General features: G+C 43.9%; 1 protein-coding gene across 4 annotated transcripts in view; it reads left to right on the top strand.

Moving 5' to 3' along the window:
* The window catches only part of CACNA1D (calcium voltage-gated channel subunit alpha1 D), a 333,155-nt gene continuing 312,374 nt past the window's right edge, over positions 1-20,781 (top strand). For 3 of the 4 annotated variants that reach the window (XM_023189554.2, XM_023189557.2, XM_023189555.2), the window contains exons 1-3: positions 1-341; positions 2,265-2,574; positions 6,684-6,789. In XM_023189554.2, coding sequence (XP_023045322.1) covers positions 275-341; positions 2,265-2,574; positions 6,684-6,789 — 483 coding nt within the window. In that variant the 5' untranslated portion in view covers positions 1-274. The remainder of the gene's footprint in view (positions 342-2,264; positions 2,575-6,683; positions 6,790-20,781) is intronic. The other variant, XM_023189556.1, reaches the window with a different exon arrangement.

The following is a 20,781-nucleotide window of genomic DNA, read 5'->3' as shown; positions in this document are numbered from 1 at the left end:
AAGATAATATATACATCGGATTTTATTTTTTTAAAAAGTTTATTTTGCTCCATTTTTGAAAAAGAGAGAGCTTGGGCGGCGAGCGGTTTTTTTTTAAACCAATTATCCTTATTTTCTGTTATTTGTCCCCGTCCCTCCCCACCCCCTGCTGAAGCAAGAATAAGGGCAGGGACCGCGGCTCCTACCTACTGGTGATCCCCTTCCCCATTCAGCCCCCGCCCCAAGGCCCAGTACAGTGCCCTGCACACAGTAGTCGCTCAATAAATGTTCGTGGATGATGATGATGATGATGATGAAAAAAATGCAGCATCAACGGCAGCAGCAAGCGGACCACGCGAACGGTGAGCAGCCAGAGCCCGGGCACCCGCTGCCAAATCCGATCCTGTCATAGTCCTCCAGCCCCCTCCCCCTTCCCCGCGGCGCTGGGTGGGTTGAAGGGGTTGGAGAGGGTGCTGCCAGCTCGGTGTCGTCTACACAGAGAGGGGACATGCGTGACAGCCACTCCGCACTCCCCTCCAGGCCCTGAATGTCAGAGTTAATTCTGCGTTTGTGGGGTGGGGGCGGCTGTGGAGTGTGTGGAGCGCGGTGCAGCCGGAGGGGCGGCGAATCGGGGTGATTCGGGTACAGTGTCCTCGGGCTCAACTTTCCTTCAACGCCCCCGAGCGATGGCAGGGGGGCCGCAAGTCTTCAGCCGGAGCCCCCTTGCCAGCCTCTTCTCGCCTTCCACTCCTCCCCCGCCCCCTCGTTGACTAGGAAGAAGGTCCCTGGTGGCATCCGGAAAATTCTAGGATTGCCCGGTTTCGCCCTCCGTGCCGGTGGGTGAAGCACATCCCTCCCCTCGCGGGGGAGGCCCGGCCTCGGTATCGGGGGAAGGGGCTCGGGTGGAGCGTGCGTTCCCGCTCCCGTCGCCGGCTGTGCACACGTCGGTAACCTAGCAATGCCCGGGGAGCCGCTGCCGCTGTGGGGCTCCCCTCCCCAGCTCTGGCCCGGGCACCACGTGCAGCTTCCACGCCGGCCGGGCTGGGTCCAGGAAGGATGGAACAGCTCCTGGCCAGCCCTCCCCTTTGGAGACCGCCAGTGCCCCCCAACCCCGGTCGGCTGTAAGCCTTTCCGGGTGAGCGCTCCCCTAGGGAGAAGCTTGACATGACTCGTTCCCCATTCCGATTGCCCGCTGCTCGCCCGCTTTGCCCCCTTCTCAGGCTTTCAGACCCGTGCTTGCTTTGACTCTTTACTTAGCAATAATTGGCTTTACAAACGCCCATCCCTCTTCCTTTCTGCCATCTCTCTCACTTTGACTTCTGCTTCAGTGAGGAGACTGTGGCGGAAGGCGGCAGGTGCCTGGGAGATCTGCCTGGGAGGTGGCCTGACCCAAAGCTGGTGGGGGCTTCGCATAGGGAGCCTCGTTGGGTTTCTGCCTTGTGTACACCTGGATGCCAACCTACATGGAGATAATTCCCTCTTAGGCCTGGAGGCCCCTGGCATAATCCAGTCAGTCTATCCTAGGTGTAGGGGTGCAGGCTGACTGCCTTGTCTGTCTCTCTGGATGCTGGCTTGGCTGATGCTGCTGCAATTTAAAATGCAAAAAAGCCCTAAAGATGTTTTCTGTTTTCGGAAGCCTGTGGAGGAAATGAGTCCCAAGCATCATGAATTTTCATTTGCAGGAAGTGTCAGTGCATAATCTAGATATTTGTTATGGGGTTTTTGGTATTGCCTGGGTGCCTATGGAAGATTTCTTTTCCGTACTGAAAAAAAAAAATGCATTTGTGGCTGTGGAAAGATGTTGGAGTAACACTCTGAAAATGATTAAGACTATTGAATTATTGGTACTGCCTTTTTTTTTTCTTGGTGAATGTGGTAGTTACGTTAGAGAAAAGCTGTTGTATGTATCTGTTAACTCGTTAGACATAGATGGGTTTTACAAATCAGAGATGTGGATTAAATGCGGGAATGACCTCAGTTTTGTCAGAAGAAATGCACTAAAAGACCCTTTGTGAAGACATGATGTGAAAGAGAACTAACCCCACTAGGTGTGATGCAGCAGTGATCCTGTGTGATTGACACTGAGACCAGAGCTCGTGGACTTTTCTTGCCTCTCTAGCTGATTAAACCCCAGCTTGTGAAAAACAGGACAAGAGATTCAAAATGGAAATATAGGAATGAATGATTTCCCTGTTATTGATGGGAGACAACCTTTGATTTTTTTTTTCTCCTACACATTGGATCCTCATTTTAAAAAAAATCTTTGTTTTTCTCCTTCTCCCCAGAGGCAAACTATGCAAGAGGCACCAGACTCCCTCTTTCTGGTGAAGGACCAACTTCTCAGCCGAATAGCTCCAAGCAAACTGTCCTGTCTTGGCAAGCTGCAATCGATGCTGCTAGACAGGCCAAGGCTGCCCAAACTATGAGCACCTCTGCACCCCCACCTGTAGGATCTCTCTCCCAAAGAAAACGTCAGCAATACGCCAAGAGCAAAAAACAGGGTAACTCGTCCAACAGCCGACCTGCCCGCGCCCTTTTCTGTTTATCACTCAATAACCCCATCCGAAGAGCCTGCATTAGTATAGTGGAATGGAAGTATCCTTTTTTTGGGGGAAGTCTCTCATTTTCTCTTTTACCATCTGTTTTTTAAAAGGATTTGCTTTCTGAAGTGACACAAAGCTGTAGCAGTCTGGAATGCGAGTAACAGAAGTTGTATATAAGGGGTTTCATTGTATATACCTTCCTGTCTCCTCGGGTTGTAGAGGGGTGGCTGTATGGGTATATTTAGCCCACTGTCTGGGTGTGTGTATAGTAGTAGTAGTGGGGGGAGGGAGTGACAGCCTGAAACTTCACAGTGGTAGATAATTAAAATGTGAAACCAACTTTTGGTCATTGGACATTAGATGGTTAGTTTTAAATTCAGTGTTGTTTTTGGGCAATAGCATGCATTGAACCTATTGCAAACAAGGTATACAGATTAGAAAATAAAACTGTATGAGACTCTACTTGAAGGGAATACATTTTTGACCTTTAGTAGAATCTTCTCATTCTGATGTTTGAAATTTGCTTCTGCAACTACAGTTAATGCTAAGGTTGCTTCTAGTCTGACATTTGGTGATTCTAATTATTCAGGTAGCTACAGATATGAGCACATGCTTCCTAGGGAGAGATTACTTTTGATTTTTTTTTTCTGATCAATGCTATAACTTCCTGGAATTTCCTTTTGACAAGTTCCAAAGAAACATTTGGAACGTGAGCATGAGGGAGCCAGTGAAGGGAGAGGTTCGTGTGTGCCTCTTCCTCCTGAGCCCTTATGAGTTATAGAACAGCCCTCTCAGTGGAGGAATTTGCAGTTGCTGTCTTTATAAAAAATTCTGTCTATGTCCTTGGACTGGAGTTACATTTCTGGGTGTCTCCTTTGTATTTTTAAAATTGAACTCCAAATGCCCCAGAATGGCTGTCATGTCCAGATCTTGGAAAACGATTGTGCTTCAGCCTGTTTAACCCCTTCCCTAAATCTGGAGGCCAACTTCCAGTTACTGCCACTCTTTAGAGAAGGTTGACTGAGGCCTTCTTTCTGAGCAAATGGCTTTTTAATTAGGCAGATGATTCATTGGTCTGGGTAAAATAAAGCATTTCCTTTCCCCAGAAGTGTGTTTGGAACTTACAGGGGCCTTAGAGCAGTTCCTAACTACAGGAAGGGGTGTCAATATAGGAATTCCCACCACCAGGCCTAGAAGGATGGAGGGGCCATGCCAAAAGGCGAGCATGTTGGCAGCCAGCTAGAAAGTGGAGCTGAAATCCCCTTATAATTTGAGGATCCAGCTCGGCAGCTATTTGCATGCCCTCTGTCTTTAGTTGGCTATTTTCTCTGCTAATGGACAGGAGTTAAAATGAGGTAACTGTCTAGAAAGATTCTGGAGAGAGCAGCCAAATGCTAGGGTAGGATTTGAGGGGTTCTCGTGTGCTTTTTCATTTTGCAACAGATGTCCCTTCTCTAAAGTGAGTTATGGTGTCTCTCACATAACTGGGGTTGTGTGTGTGCATTTTCTCTTGAGGTTCTCTAGTCTGAGAACGAGGAGGGAGTTCGGTAAGCCAGCATGTGGGCCAGTGGCATTGCTAGAGTCATGACAATGGCTGTACCTTGCCAGGAATATCTCCTCCTCCTCGGATTGGCTTGACATGACTCTGAGTAAGCAGAGACCTCTTTGTGGGGTCACTACTTTTGTGTGGAGTAGGTGGGAGGCCTAATGCTGTTTCTGTTTGTGCACAGTAATGTGTACATAGCAATTTTTGCATACAGAGTGAATTCCTGGATCACACTGCTGTCTCCCTTTCCCAGTTGCCAGACACATGTGTACAGGAATTAGGGGATGTGGCTGCCAATTCAGGGAGAAGTCTGTTTACAAATGGGACAGTTTGTAAAATAGATAGATCCTTAAGTGATATATGATTTTTTTTTTTTTTTTTTTTTTAATGATAGTTTCCTTCTAATTCAGGAGCAGGCTATAGAAATACTTTCCATCCAGGGCGGCTCTGTCAGGCCCCATCCCAGTGGGAGAGCAAGGGTCATTTGTTTTTACACACAGGCATGACAGAGTGTCCTGCCCCCTGGAGGAGTGAAGGATGTTCTCCTTATCAGAAGGAATTGTTGGGATCAGACCCATCTATTTCTCTATTGCTCTGTTCTGCTTCACTTGTGAATATCTGATAGCAGTGAGATGGTATCCACTTGCACCTAGAGACTAAAACTGGACCAGCATAAAGAAAAAAAATACAACTTATATTTAGTCTCCCTGAACAGTGTTAGTATTTCTCAGATGTGCTAGTTTATCATTTACGTACTGGGAAATTGAAAAGGAAGAATACCATTACTTAGGTATTGGGAAATTGAAAAGGAAGAATGGAAGAAAGAGGGAGGGAAGAGACTATTGTGTTTCTATAGAGAACAACATTGGGGCCCTTGACTTTAGATTTCAGTGGGGACCTGCGAAAAGGAAAAATGGAAAGGGAATTCTGAAGTCTTATGGTGGTCTGTCTGAAAGTTGGATCCCTCGGTGAAAAAGATTTTATAATATTTGATGAGTTAAGAGAAACAATGTGAATTAAAGCTGACTGGCTTAAACAAATGAACCCATCAAAATTAGTAAGGGAATAATGTTATTCATTGCCTTTTTTTGATGAGTTATGAAAGCTCTTCGAAGATGAAGGTTTTATGAAACTCAAGATCTCTCCAGAGGCCGGGCATGGTGGCTCACGCCTGTAATTCCAGCACTTTGGGAGGCAGAGGTGAGCGGATTGCTTGAGTCCAGGAGTTTGAGACCAGCCTGGGCAACATGGCAAAATCCCTGTCTCTACTAAAAAAAAAAAAAAAAATCCAGCATGGTGGCACATGCCTGTAGTTCCAGCTACTTGGGAGGCTGAGGTGGGAGGATGGCTTGAGCCTGGGAGGCGGAGGTTTCAGCAAGCTAAGATTGTGCTGGTGCACTCCAGCTTTGGTGACAGTGAGACCCCATCTCAAAAAAAAAAAAAAAAAAAAAAAAAAAAAGATATCTGTAGAGAGGTAAAGAGTATTTGTTTCCTGTGGCATTTTTGGATTTCCCAGAAGTATGTCAGGATGAATGGAGAATAGTCTGTTTGTATCTTCCAGTTTTAAGTACCTTGAAGTATTTAGTTAAACCGTGGCCTTGCTTCTTGTGGGTGAGTGTATAGGCGAAGCACTGTGGTAAAATCACGCCCAGGCATTGCAGGTGAGGGTGGTGCTCACGAAACCTTGCATTTGGAAAGGCTGAAAACCCAAAGAAGAAAAACAGTCATTTTGGCAGATGTCAAATTTTGTATTGCCAGTTTTGACAGTGTCTCTTAATAACACTAGAATGTTTAGGCAAGTATCTCTTGAAGGCTGATCTCAAAGTGATTCTTCCAGACAGACCACCGAGATTAAGAAATGTTAAAGCCTACTTTGAATGTGTCTGGTGCTGATTTCTTACGGCTTTTTAATTTAATTTGTTTACAAATTGAGCACAGTAACAGCATATTATAAACTGAGCTCCAGTCCAACTCTAATCCGAAACAGTTATAGCCATCGATTCCTCTAGCAGAGAAAGCAGAGGCGGGAGCTGAAGCCTGGCTTGCTGCTGATCACATCTGAGGTATTGGAATATGCCATGAGAAAGTCACAGGTAGAATGGAGAAGGTCCTGGTGGCTTGGCCTGGCCCAATCCAGACAGGCGAACCGTGCCAAGAATAAATAGCCCCTGACAAAATGGCTCTAACACATGGAGGCAAGGATCTGCAGAAGACATTTATCCCATGATTTCTCTGTGTCTGCCACAGCCGGGAACTTAGTAAGGCTCTTGTCGCTTTTAAACCTGTAAGAAGCAGAAACCTGGTTCACACAGTGCCCTAATTGGATGTACTTTTAGGTTTTAATATACAGTGTGCAGCAGAAGAATGAGTGTAACATGATCCTTGCAACAGAAGAAAAGGACACGGAGAGGTCATTTGATAGGAGGCTCCACTGTGAGATGACCACCAATGATTACTTCTGCCGAAAATCTAGCAGTCACAGCAGTCAGCCGAAATAGGATTTGTGTATGTCATTTTCATTTTAAAGGTGCTTCGAAAGTGGTGTGATTGGGAGTGTGATGAGGGACATGGTTTACGTTTCCATAACACATATATACCTTAACACATTTTTTCAGACCATTTGACATATTTATATTATTGGCTATTTTTGCCAATTGTGTGGCCTTAGCTATTTACATCCCATTCCCTGAAGATGATTCTAATTCAACAAATCATAACTTGGTAAGTGTCCTTAGAGTTCCTGCTGGTCCTGGTATATGGCTATCATTTGGTTCTCTACTTAAACTAGCAGCTGGCCTTCTGGGTAGTTGAAGTTTACAGCCATGCATGTCGTGTTTCGTGGAGCTTTGCAACAGTGGTTTTTTGTTTGTTTGTTTGTTTGTTTTAAACTGTATTCTCAAATTTATACTGAATGAAAGTATTTAAAGTCATGAATCTTTCATAGATACGGAATTTTATGGAAGAGATTTGTAGCAGATTTTAAAATAACTGTTCTCTCCACATAAGTTTTTGCCTACCATTCTTTTCCTGATAATGTTAGCTTTTTTCTTTTTCTTTTTCTTCTTTTTTTTTAAATCTAGTGTTCTTGGGAGTGGTGGGTACTTTGGTCAGTTGTTCTGGTAAGTAGAGAATTATCGTAGACTTTGTACATAAACTGTTTTTAGAGAAGTGGAATATAACAAAACTAATACATCTACATAGAGCATAATTTGGAGAACAATACATGATATTATTGGATACATGATATAATATTAAAGTTTCTACTCCACATCCTATGAAATGCCCCAAGAGAAAATGATTGTATGGTTAAATAAATCAGGATGCTTCCATATACTTTGCTGCCTTCTTAAAGATTTGTAGTGCACATTAGCTTAATAAAAGCTTTGGGAAATTCTGCAGTTAAAAAACAGGTTTCCTTTTGTTTAACTCAGCTAGTCCCTAAAAGTAATCAGTCGTGAATTCTTTAAACATTTTTTTTTTTTTTTTGCAAAAGAGTTTAACATCATGGAACCAGTGATCCATGGAACTTCCTTTGAGAAAGGTTGATATAGTTTTTTAAAAAGCACTAAAGAGTACTAGACTGGGACTAAGATCTTGTCCCACTCACCTGTCAACTAGCTGTATTTGGGATCATTTCTCATACCTTTCTGCATTGCCGTGCAGCCACCTGGCAATTAGGAGGATTGGGTAAGAAGATTGCTAGGATCGTTTTTACCTCTGACATTCTGCAATCTTTCTTTGATGATTCAGAAGCCATTTCAGGATTTTTCTGGTGCTGCAGCATCCTTCTTGCAAGGATTGATTCTTTGCAATCAGAAGCCGTGCAGAATGGGAGATGAAGGGGAGCCCATGTCGGATAACAGGAAACTCAATTGTTTTTCTTCTCTTCTCTTAGCTGGTTCCGTTTGTTTTTGGCTTCTCATGTTGAAGCTCTATTTTAGCAGGGCTGGATGTTCTTAACTGAGCGAGTGTTGTAAAGGCAAACACACTAGGCTCTCCCTTGTGTGGGAGAGCTCTGCTGGCTTCTGGAGATAGTGAAATTATGCTCTTGTGAATAAGCCTTAACGATTTATGTACAGGATTTCATGTTACATTTAAAATGTTGTGGCACATTTCAGATGTAATGTGATGTCTATTTGTATGTGGGCTTTAGTAGTTTGATATCTAGAGAATTTTCTAAAAATTTTGGGAATTGATGCTACAAATACAATTATAAAAGGGAGTTGGATAACCACATAAACACTGGTAGTATATATTTGGACAATGCCAGAGATCATCTGCGTAACTTTGGACATTTTACGTAGCTTTTGATTTGTTTGTAGACATGTGACTTTAGATGGTTGTTTTAAAGGAAAAGCAGAAGTGGTGGAAAGCCTCCCATCAATGGAGATAGATCATCGTAGTCTAGGCCACAGATGGTGTTAGCCTTGTTACCAAATTTAACGACATGGATGGTGACCCAGATTGTTGCTTTTTGTAGCTCAAGAGAACATGATTAAACAAACTTAGAAAATAAATACCTTTCAGAAAGGCAGATTAATTCAGATCAATGGAATAATTAATGTAGCTGCATGTGTAAGCCAATTAATATTCTGAATTTTTCCCAGGGAAATTCAGGGCACTGATATAAGCGCTGTGAGACCATTTGGATTTCTCAGCTAAGAAGTGAGGAAATAAAATACAGGAAATGGATTAATCTCTCCCTTTTGCACCCCCTCTCCAGTGAATCCTTTCTTGACAATTCTTGAGCGTTGGTTTTTTTTTTTTTTTTTGAGAGGGATTTGGCAGTGTGTTAATTTGGCGGGCCTTTCTAAAAGCCAACGTGTATTTCTTTGACCTCTTCACATAATATTTTGAAACTCATGGCATTCAACTTTGTGTCTTGCTTTCACTTCGATGGTCACATGGCCAGATGAGTTTATACTCTGCTTGACTCTTTAAATACTTCCTTTCCCACTGTGGGAAGGGAAGATCTTTGTGGATTTCCTTCTGACTCTAAGCAAGGTCCCATGCCATGTTAGTCCTCCCATGAGGGAGCTGCGTTTTTTTTTTTTTTTTAATACATTTGACCCAATTTGTACCAGAGTGATTGCTCTATTTTTGGGATTGGTTTAGAGGCAGCTGAACGAAGCTTATTTTTCATCTGTAGTAAATACCTTTCATTTAATGTGAATGGTAAAATCAAAGGGCAGACGCTGAAATGAGTTGCAAGGCTGCATGTATCTGGAAGCTACTGGTTTTCTTTGCCTGATAGCTCCATGGGAAAGGTGCATGTTGAGTGTTAGAGTGAGATTCAGGGCCAGCTTTATGTGTGGGGTTTCTGCCTGTTACCGGTTACCTAGTAAAATTATGACTTTTGTTGGGTAAGAAATGTGGCCATCCCCATTGATCCAGTGTGTCTTTGCTCTGGATAGTATGTGACTTAGCTAGTTTTGGGATTTGGAGACTACCTTGGGGGGCAGAAGTTTTCCCAGGGATAGTTTTTGTTCTTTATTATTATTATTTTTTTAAGTATAAACACTCAAGTTTCTATGCAGCTTTCGTTTATGGACTTGCAGGGACTAGTGGAGGCTGGAGTCATGGAAACGGTGCAACTCAGTTCCCACAGTAATATCCCTCCTAGTTCAGTCAGTAGCAGTATTTTCTCAGTTCCATTTACTGAAAGCAAATACCATTGATTTTATTTTATTTTTTTTTAGCACAGAGGAGGGGAATGCCCTGTATCAAGTGTCAGAGTGGGGATGATTACAATATCATACTTCACTGTGAAGAAAAATGCTTTATTTCATGTCATTCAGTTTCTTATAAGCAAACCGACATGGCTGAACAGTTTTGAGTCTGTGTAATCTGCTCCTGGTACTCTTCCTCCCGATGTCACCTCTTACTTCTCTGGAACGTGGAACTGCTTGAAATTAAAAATGTCCTGAATGGGGATCTTCATCTGCCAAGTCAGACCTTCCTTGATCTCTACTGATGGCTGTACTTACCTGTAAACCATCTGCACTAAGTGCCTGGAGGCCAAGGCCCATGGCCCATGCCTCTCTATCCCCTTATCTAGCAAAGTGCCTGATGTACCAGGTGCTTTTTATTTATTTATTTATTTATATTTATTTATTTTTTTTTTTTTTTTGAGGCTCTGTCACCCAGGCTGGAGTGCAGTGGCGCAATCCCGGCTCACTGCAAGCTCCGCCTCTGGGGTTCATGCCTTTCTCCTGCCTCATCCTCCTGAGTAGCTGGGACTATAGGTGCACGCCACCACGCCGGCTAATTTTTAGTAGAGACGGGGTTTCACCATGTTAGTGAAGATGGTCTCGATCTCCTGACCTCGTGATCTGCCCGCCTTGGCCTCCCAAAGTGCTGGGATGACAGGTGTGAGCCGTGGCACCTGGCCACCAGGTGCTTTTTAAACTGAACCAAAAGTTTCACTGTCTGTGACCCTTTTCCTGCTCGTCTTCTCATCTCGTTGAGGTTGGGTTTTGAGCCTGTTGCATTTTGCCTATAAAGGCCTTCAAATTCCACTGTCAAGTGACTTTTGCTAGAGAAGTGATCCTGAGGCCTCAGTGGCTACCCATTGCCCAAGGGGGAAAGTCCAGCATGTGGCCAGGTCCAGCTTGGTCTGGTTCAGCTTTGTTGGGTTTTGTCTCCACTCCTCTCCTTTACAGCCCCATCCCTTTGTCCACAAAAATTCCTAAACATTCTTCCTTCCCCTACCTGTCCACCCCCTGGCTTCTCCATTTGAAACACCTCTTCTTTCATACTGCCCTTTCTTTTATTTTTTTGAGACAGGGGTTGCCCAGGCTGGAGTGCAGTGGTGTGATCTTGGCTCACTGGGGTGCAGTGGCACGGTCTTGGCTCATTGCAACCTCTTTCTCTGGGACTCAAACAATCCTCCTATCTCATCCACCTGAGTAGCTGGGACTGCGGGCATGTGCCACCACACCCGACTAATTTTTGTATTTTTTGTAGAGATTGGGTTTCACCATGTTGCCCAGGCTGATCTCAAACTCCTGGACTCCAGTGATTCGCCCACCTTGGCCTCCCAAAGTGCTAGGATTACTGGTGTGAGCCACTGCGCCCAGCCTCTACCACCCCTTCTTTACTGTCACTCTCCTTACAGCTGCTCAAAAATAATCTCAGATTACATTTCTTCTATGAGGCCTTTCCTGACACTGATCCAAACAATCTGAACCTTTTTTGTGTCATTTTGCATATAAAATACCCTATATTTTTTGTTATTTATATGTACATCTTTATCCTCTCGAGCATCTTCAGAATACAGTTAATAGTGAAGCTTTCTGAATCCCCAACCATGTCTGATGCAGTGGTAGGGGTATACAGTAGATGTTCAGTAAATAAGTATTGCTGATGCGCACCAAACGAATGGCTCTCCCAGGAGAAGCACCTCCATCATTCCTTCCTCTGAGCCATGTTTCACATTTTCTTGGGTGGCAGGTCCCTCTGTGGATTTCTTGCAGGTCCCTCGCTGGGAATGAGTGGGAAAGTATACATGTTATTCCTGAAATCTTAGGGTCTGTGGCCCTTCTTGTGCATCTCTGGTTGAAAGAACCCACAGTGCTGGCTTTCACAGCAGAGCAGTCTAGGAGATTTTGTGCTCTGGTTCCAGGGCTCAGAGTAGCAAGAGTGGTGGGACCTGTCTGAGAAGCAGTGGATGCTTGCCTGTGGGACCAGATGCCTTACAGTGGCCAGGAATGCTGTGGGACAGTCTACTTTGATTGCTTTCTTTCCTCCATGGCTGAGATCTGAGTGTAGTGTTAACTGGTCTTAAAATTCAAGTCCGTTGTATCTGCATGGTCACGTAGTTCAGCATCTCATGGCTTTTGCACTTAGTGGTATGAACCATAATACCTGAAACACAATTTCATAACCTGGCTCCTTGGGCTTAGTCTATACGGTGGAGTCTGTATAATATCAAGTATCAAGACTGCGTCTTTGCTTGGTTGTCATCCTGTTGGAATTGAACTTTCTTATTTCTGTAGGCCTAGGTTCTGTCTATTCTTCTCAGACAGCTCATAGGCTGCTTCTTCCCTTCAGCCTTCTCTGATCCTTGTCCACTCCCTGCCTGCCTACATCTGAGTACTTGCTTTCCCTCTGGACACCCCTGTGCCCAGTCCAACTCTCCTATACAGACACCAGCCCCATTCCCCCAGTTTATAATTGTTATGGGAAGTGGCATGGAGTGTGATGGTCTGCTCATGGGCTGTGGGGTCTGACCGCCTGACTTTTTGGCTGATTAGTTGAGTGACTTTGAATGAAACTAGAATATGAGTTCCTAGAGGCTGAGACTGCAGTCTGATTCAGGTGTATAGTCTTGTGAACTTAATCCTGTGCCTGGCACACAGGAAGCACATCAGGAAATGCACGTCAAATGAGTGAATAAATAAATGAATGACCATGCAAGGGCTCCATGGTATATTCTTGTAGATCATTAGTTAATTATCAACAATTGGCTAATGATTAATGTTTGCCTGAGAGGCTGACTTTTTGTCCATTAGTAATGACATCCCAGGAAACACCTGGCAGAGTTCGTCTTTAATTTCAGGATTATATCTTTCTTTCTTGGCAAATTTAACTCTTTATTAAAGAAAGAAGAAAGACAAGTACTTGATACTTTTTAAATCTGTAAGTTATAAACCTGGCTTCTGTGTTCAATGTTGTACATCAGCCACATTGCAGATGATTCTATTTGGATGGGTGTGTGACTATCACCTTTCACATAAAAATTGATTGAGCCAGTCATAGTGGTGTATGCCTGTAGTCCCAGCTATGTGGGAGGCTGAGGCAGTAGTCTTGGTTAAGCCCAGGAGTTTGAGACTGTAGGGGACTATGACCGAGCCACCGCACTCTAGCCTGGGTGACAGAGCAAGACTCCATCTCAGAAAAAAAAAAAATAACAATAATAAGGGTAGAAGGAGAGGCAGCCTCAAAATGACCAGAGTAGTTGGACTTGTGTAGTAAAACTTTACCCAAAGCTGGTTTCCTAATGATACAATGTGAAACAGTCTATGTGCTATACAAATAATTATATCTCTTTTGTTAGGCCTTACATCATTTTGACAAAGGCATTACTTGATTATTTACGGCTTTTCCAAAATAAAATACAACTCTTAATTGAGATTTGTGACTGGGTAAGGTAGCTCACACCTGTAATCCCAGCACTTTGGGAGGCTTAGCATGGAGGATTGCTGGAGGCCAGGAGTTCAAGACCAGACTGGGCAACATAGTGAGATTCCGTGTCTTCCCCCCGCAAAAAAAAAAAATTAGCTGGGTGTGGTGGCATGCATATGTGGTCCCAGCTACTCAGGAAGCTGAAGTGGGGGGATTGCTTGTGCCTGGGAGGTCAAGATTGCACTAAGCTGTGATTGTGTTACTGTACTCTAGCCTGGGTGACAGAGTGAGACTGTGTCTCAAAAATAAAGAAAAAAAGAAGAATTTAGATTTTTTACTGTTAAAATTCCTTAAGAATAATTCCAGTGGGGGTCCTTGCTCATTTGGTTTGTTTTTTACAATGTGAATATCATTATTTTATAGTCATACCTTATACAATGAACCTCCCCATCTAGACCCTTCACTAGTGAGACTACCTTAGGTTGAGGATATTTGGGTATATTAGAGTATTAGCCAGAACTCTTTGGGTTAAAGATTGGGGGAATACAACTCACTCAAACTAGCTTAACTGAAAAAACAGTGTGTATGTATGTGCAATTTATAAACTCAGTTAACCCAAGAGTCCACTGGGTAGAAATGCCATCAGACACAGCTGGAAAGGGGTCTGCAAAGATGTCACCAGGATTCTGTCCCTGCCCTGCACCCTTGGGTTTCTGAGCCAGAGTCTGACTGACCTCTAGTAGGTCCGCCTTACGTGTTGCCTATGTGTACATCTTCCTCAGCTCATTTTGAGGAGGGCATGTGGGGACATGCATTTTTCTTTCTTTCTTTCTCTCTCTCTCTTTCCTTCTTTCTTTCTTTCTTTCTTTCTTTCTTTCTTTCTTTCTTTCTTTCTTTCTTTCTTTCTTTCTTTCTTTTTAATTTATTTTAAGTTCTGGGATACATGTGCAGGACGTACAGGTTTGTTGCATAGGTAAATGCGTGCCACGGTGGTTTGCTGCACCTGTCAACCCATCACCTAGGTATTAAGCCCTGCATGCATTAGCTATTTATCCTGATGCTCTCCCTTCCGCATTTCTTTTTTGGTTTTTAGCATTTATTTTAGGTTTGGGGGTACATGTGAAGGTTTGTTACATGGGTAAACACATGTCACACAGGTTTGTCGTACATGTTATTTCATCACCCAGGTATTAAGCCCAGTACCCAATAGTTATCTTTTCTGTTCCTCTCCCTCCTTCCACCTCCCCCCTCCCACTCAAGTAGACCCAGTGTCTGTTGTTTCCCTCTGTGTGTTTTTAAGTTCTTATCATTTAGCTCCCGCTTACAAGTGAGAGCAATGCATTTCTTTCTTAATCTCAGCTTAAGTGCAGTATTTTAACAATGATTGCATCAGAAACAGAGACCTCTATAGCAGATTGGTGGGTAGTCTTCTTTTTTTAACCTTCCTTATCGGTGTTTGTTTACTTTTTAACTGTCTGACAAATGTGAAAAGTACCCGATATACGGGGACAGCATGCCCAGCAGTAGAGACACTTGGGTCTTGTTAAATACCAGTGGTGGTGGGGACACTCCCCAACAGACCCCAACAGCTTCTCACCAAGAAAGTTCCTAAAGGAATGGAAGAGGTTCTAGAATTCTGGAGGTGGGGTGTACGGGGAGGGACCATGTGCACGGTTACTGTTGAGTGGACAGATGTGCAGAAGGGAGGGGTGTCGGCGGGTGTCCCTGCCCCAGTAGGGGTGGAGGGCCGGTTAGCGGTTGATCCAGGAGTAGATGTTAGCGTCCCCACCATGCAGCTACAGGATGTGGTCCCCAAGTCCTGTCTGCTCATGTGATGGAAGTAAGGAGAGTGGTGGAGGGGTCTTCCTTTTTTAATTGAAATGAGATTGGTATTCTCCCACCTGGGGTTCCTGTGGGCTGTAAGGGTGTTTGGCTGGGCAGGCAAAGCTGGAAATGGGTGGTATGGAGGAAAAAACAGAACAGCTGAAGATGGGATGAAGGAGGAACTGCCTGAACTCATCAGTCAGCTCCACTCCCCCTCCCGTGTGTGTGTGTGTGTGTGTGTGTGTGTTTGAGAGAGTGAGAGAGAGCTCATGCTCATGGGTGTGTGAGCTGGGGGAAAGGTGGAGGTGGACATTGTTGACACAGACCTTGCAGGATGAAGCCTTCCTCTGGTGGCTTAAATTAAGCAGGGCCCCAGACACTGCCCTGGCTGGGGAAAATGACTTTGTTCTCCAGAACTTCAAAGCAGTTATGTTTGCTATTTTTTTCCTTCCTCCCTGTTAGGTGAGTGGTACTTTTAGAAGTCACAGGACATCTGTTAAAATTACTGAATGAGTGAACGTGAGGTGAGGCTGGAGGGAATCAGGGGCTGACCCGAGGGAGGGCGGGGAGGCAGGTGCAGACTGCTCAGGGAGTGTGGTGGGGGCCTGGCCTTGGCTGGCCCTGGAGGAGCCCAGCCAGGGAAGGCAGGAAGAGGTGGCCTAGGTTAGCTTTGCCTGGGGGTTCAAAGGGGCCAGGCGAGAGGCTCATGCTCTTTCTCCTTCCCTTTCCCTGCCGTGCTCATCTTCTGAGGGCTGACTCTGACTCCTGTTCCTGTCTCCATCGGGGATTCCTGCATAACATAGACTCACAGATACTTTTTTAGAGCTATAAAGGCGCATGTTTATAAGGAAGGAAATTGAGGCACCTTTATTCAACAAATATTGATGGAGACCTCCTGTGCAGAACACTGCAGCCCTGTGTTTCTGCCTCCAGCCTGCTGCTGCGGCCCCCCGCACCTTGTCGTGAAGAAAACCCTACAATGTGAGGTCGGAGAACAGCTAGATTTGTTTTCATATTTTGCATTCTTACTATAAAACATCACTCAAAATTGACACATGAATACAAGTAACACATGAATACATTGTTTCAAATAATTAAAACAATACAGATGGCCGGGTGCGGTGGCTCACGCCTGTAATCCCAGCACTTTGGGAGGCCAAGGTGGTCAGATCACCTGAGGTCAGGAGTTTGAGACCAGCCTGGCCAACATGGTGAAACCCCATCTCTACTAAAAATACAAAAATCAGTCAGGCGTGGTGGCACGCGCCTGTAATCCCAGCTACTCAGGAGGCCGAGGCGGGAGAATCACTTGAACCTGGGAGGCGGAGGTTGCAGTGAGCCAAGATTGCGCCACTGCACTCCAGCCTGGGCAACAAGAGCAAAACTCCATCTGGAAACACACACACACACACACACACACATACACACACAAAACAAAACAAAACAAAAATACAGATAAAATAACAAACCCCTTTACCTACCCACCTCCTTCAAATTACAATGATAGTTCTATGTGACCCTTCCGAATTGTTTTTCATAGAATTGTTTTTCATAGCATGTATGTATGTGTGTGTATGTGTCACCTGTGCATTTTGAAACATAAATACAGTTTGTGTATTTTAAATTTAACATAAGTGGGAACATGTATTCTGTGGCTTCCTTTTTCCCACTCAATAGACCTTACAGATCTTTCCATATCTGTATGCAGAGATCTAACAACTTCGCAGTTCGTGTAAAATATTCCATGTATGAATGTACCACAGTTTATTTAATTGTTTTCCTTGTGATGAACATTTAGGGTAATTCCAAAACTTTTACTGTTTCAAATCATGCTGCATTGAATATCCTTTTGTGTGCTTCTTTCTGCATGCAAGAAAACATTTCTCTGGGATGATAACTCAGAAGTAAGCTCTCCAGGTTGGAGGGTGTGTGCGTTTTTAGTATCCATGCTTATTGCCACATCGTTCTTCCCTAAGCCTGTACTCTTTTACCTCACACCACATCTCCCTGCCTCAGCAGTCACTTCACTCTGCAGAGTGACCTCATGTGTTCTGTATCTTAGGCTGTACAAAGGAAGTCTTGGGGGTTGGGTCTGGCCTCTCTCTGGGATATTAGTAGCATCTAGAGCATCCAGTTAGAGCAGAAAGTCCACAAACCTGAGCCCTAGATTTTTGGAATCTGTTTTGCACCAGTGACCGGATAAAAGGCACCAAAACTTATTCTTCTCTCCCTTGCTTTTGGTGCCAGGTGCTTAGATACTGTTGTTTCTTTTGAGTGAAATATTCATTCCAGGTAGCTAATAGATAAATAAGTTCCTAACACAAAAACCGAATCTTCGTTTTGGAATGTTTGCTTGCTACAGTCTGGTTTCATGACAAATACTGCCTTTATGTCCCTGTTAGTTGAGGAAGAAAAATATCCCATCTGGTATGTCTCTGATGTCTCGTGTTCTTATTATCTGTTTTATTTTCACATACAGTAAACTCTCGCTATTATTATGGTGTTTAGGGTTTGTGCCCTTCTTATTTCTGAAATTCTGAGGTGGTTTAGAAAATGGAATTTGATGAAAAGTGGGGCAATTGGGAATGGAAGCAAAGTCTGCTTGCCAAGGTGCTCGAGGGGAGCTGGTTGCTGACACCTGGACGTGGAGTTGGCCTTGAGGTTTCCCAGCAGCAGCGGCAAAAAAGAGCGCATCCTGACACACAGGGTTTTTATCCTTTCGACCAAGGGAAGCAGCCGCACTCATTCACAACAGCACTTTCTAGGAAGCACATCCAAGGAGGAATTTCCAGCACAGGTCCTTGTGTAAGGTACATCGTTGGGGTACGATGAGCCACGTCTTGCGCCGTGCTTTTGTTGGGGTCAGAAATGCCACGCAAGCAGATGGTCAGGTTTTCAAGGGTCAGGACACGACATAAAACTGTGGTGTAATGAAAACGAAAGCACTTCTCATTTCTATAAAAATGCTGCTTTTTGAGTATATGAATTAGTATAGGATGAAAGCTGGGAAGATGAAAAAAGAGTAGTTTAACCTAGCCATTATTTAATCATTCATAAAGTACTTTTTAAAGCATTTATTACGTGTAAAATATAGCCCCATTAGACACATTCCCTCTTTGTGCTAACTTGGTTTAACTCAAATTACAAAGGAATACAGGAATTTATGCAAAGAACATCCTCCCCTGCCCCCATAAAACCATCTTTAAAGATATGTGGTTTTATTATTTTACTCAAATGTAATTTAAATAAATGACCAATATTTTAAAAAAGAAATCCTTGAATATTCTTCAGTAAATAGATAACAACAGGGTATAATGAAACACTGTTTATATTTAAATGACTGCTTTTAAACGGTGTGAAAGCAGCTTAAATGGGTAAAATGCTGCCCTTTTATGTCAGTAATTAGCCCCTTGGTCCTTTTTTCACAATAATGCAAAATTGTACTTCTCTTTGGGCTTACACAAATTCTGAATTATTGAAATATAAATTAATGGTGAATCTCTCTAAAGCTCTTTTCAGAATTTTTATCTGGTGGGAGTGAAATTAAAACATCCAAAATTCTAAATTAGAATGTGGCAAAGTGGAGACAGCCAGCTAGAATTTGGTAAAAGACAGGTGTTTAATAAATCTTTCCCTAGACATCCATGGGTTGGTACTAGTGTGGTGGGGTAGAGAAAGCTTTGGCATGTTTTAGGTTGGCCAAATGAATCAGCTAACTGATGGATGTTATTAAAGCCAAGTGGGACAATAATAGGTTAGATGGCCTGGTTTTGGTTGACCCTGAATGAGGAAACACAGACACGATGAGGTTGGGATTGGAGAGGACATCAGAAACCTCCATGTGGGTCTGTTCCTTTTTCAGACCCGCCAGCATGACCTGCCCTGGGTTACACAGTGAGAGACGAACCGCATGGGGATGTAGGGCAGAGCATCTGTCTCCCAATCTGTTTTCTTCCCACTCACCTCAGTTACAACTATGACTCCAGGATGAAGTTGGGCATCTCCTATCTGACCAAGGGACAGGGTCTAAGAACAGCAGGGGCAGTGATGACAAAAGTTTAGCTCTTTAAAGCAAGCAGGGCATTGAGTCAACTTTTCATTCTCTCTTCAATTATTTTATTTGTGTAGTATTAGGTTGGTGCAAAAGTCATCGCGGTTTTTGCCGTATCTTCCAAAAGATAGCTTCCATCATTTCTCCCTCCCCTGCTTCATTTCATACAATACTTTATTGCTTTCTTCATACATACCAACCTGCAGAAATCATTTGGACATAGATTGCCACATTTATTTTATGGAAATAGCCAGGGCACAGGCCAGCGGATGTAGTAGGGCTGGAGGGAATCCGCAGAGCTGGCTAACAAATGCAGTGGGTCTTTTCTCAGTTCTCTTGTTTTTGTGTGGTTAGCTTGCCCTGTCTTTTTGGCCATAACTGGAGGCACAGTGGTTATTGCCTTTGTTACTGGCTGACGTTGGCTGACATTGCTGAGCTAGGTGGGCTTTCTATATAGGGTCCTGTGCTGAATAACAATGTTTCAGTTCATCAGCCAAGATCAAAGTGGGTGGTCCCATAAGATTATAATGGAGCTAAAAAATTCTTATTGCCTAGTGACACTGTAGCCATTGTGCCTTTGTAACACTGTAGCACAATTACTTTATTTTAAAAATAAATTTGGTAGCCAGGCGTGGCTCACACCTGTAATCCTAGCACTTTGGGAGGACCATGCTTGAGCTCAGGAGTTCAAGACCAGCTGGCAAAAACCTCGTCTCTACCAAAAATACAGAAAAATTAGCTGGGCGTGGTGGCACACACCTGTGATCACAGCTACTCAGAAGGCTGAGGTGGGAGAATCGCTTGAGCCTGGGAGATGGAGATTGCAGTAAGCTGAGATTGTGCCACTTCATTCCATCCTAGGTGACTGAGACCCCGTCTCAAAAAATAAAAATAAATAAATTCAATGTAGTCTGAGTGTATGGTATTTATAAAGTGTATGGTAGTATAGAGTAATACCCTAGGCTTTCACATTCTACTCATCACTACTGACTCACTCAGAGCAACTTCCAGTCCTGCAAGCTCCATTCATGGTGAGTGCCCTATACAGGTGTACCATATTTTGGCTTTTATACAGTATTTTTACTGTACCTTTTGTATATTTAGATACAACTAGTGTTATAATTGCCTATCGTATTCAGCACAGTCACAAGCTGTACGGGTTTGTGGCCTAGCAGCAATAGGCAATCCCATATAACCTAGGTATGTAGTAGGTGATACCATCTAGGTCTGTGTAAGTACACTCCGTGTTCACACAATGATGAAATTGCCTAACAATGCACGTTTCAGGATGTATCCCTGTTGTTAAGCTATGCATGACTGTAATCTTCTCTAATTCCCATTTAATCTTTACCATAAACCCACGAGGGAGATACTGTTAAAATCCTCATTTTACAGGTGAGGAAACAAGGCTAGAAATGGTTATATTGCTTGCACGAGGCTGTGCTCCTGGTAATTGGCAGGGCCATTCACACCTGGGCTTCTGACTCAAGCGCCCACGTGCAAGTGCTAGGCCATGAAAAGGAGTCCAGGCTCACAGGCTGATGGTGCCTAAACACCAAGCAGAGGAGGATGTGACCAAAGGGCGGAGCCAGAGAGGAGACCGCGTCGGGGGAGCTGACAGCAGAACCTCTTAGGTGGAGGTGGGTCTCTCTGGCCAGGCTTCACATTCATACTTTTGATTACTGATTGGAAACAAGGTCTGGGGACTGGCA

The sequence above is a fragment of the Piliocolobus tephrosceles genome, chromosome 2 (genome assembly GCF_002776525.5).
Source record: "Piliocolobus tephrosceles isolate RC106 chromosome 2, ASM277652v3, whole genome shotgun sequence".
Classification (NCBI taxonomy): Eukaryota; Metazoa; Chordata; class Mammalia; order Primates; family Cercopithecidae; genus Piliocolobus; species Piliocolobus tephrosceles.
The sequence above is the reverse complement of the archived record's forward strand: the minus strand, read 5'-3'. Positions and strand labels throughout refer to the sequence as shown.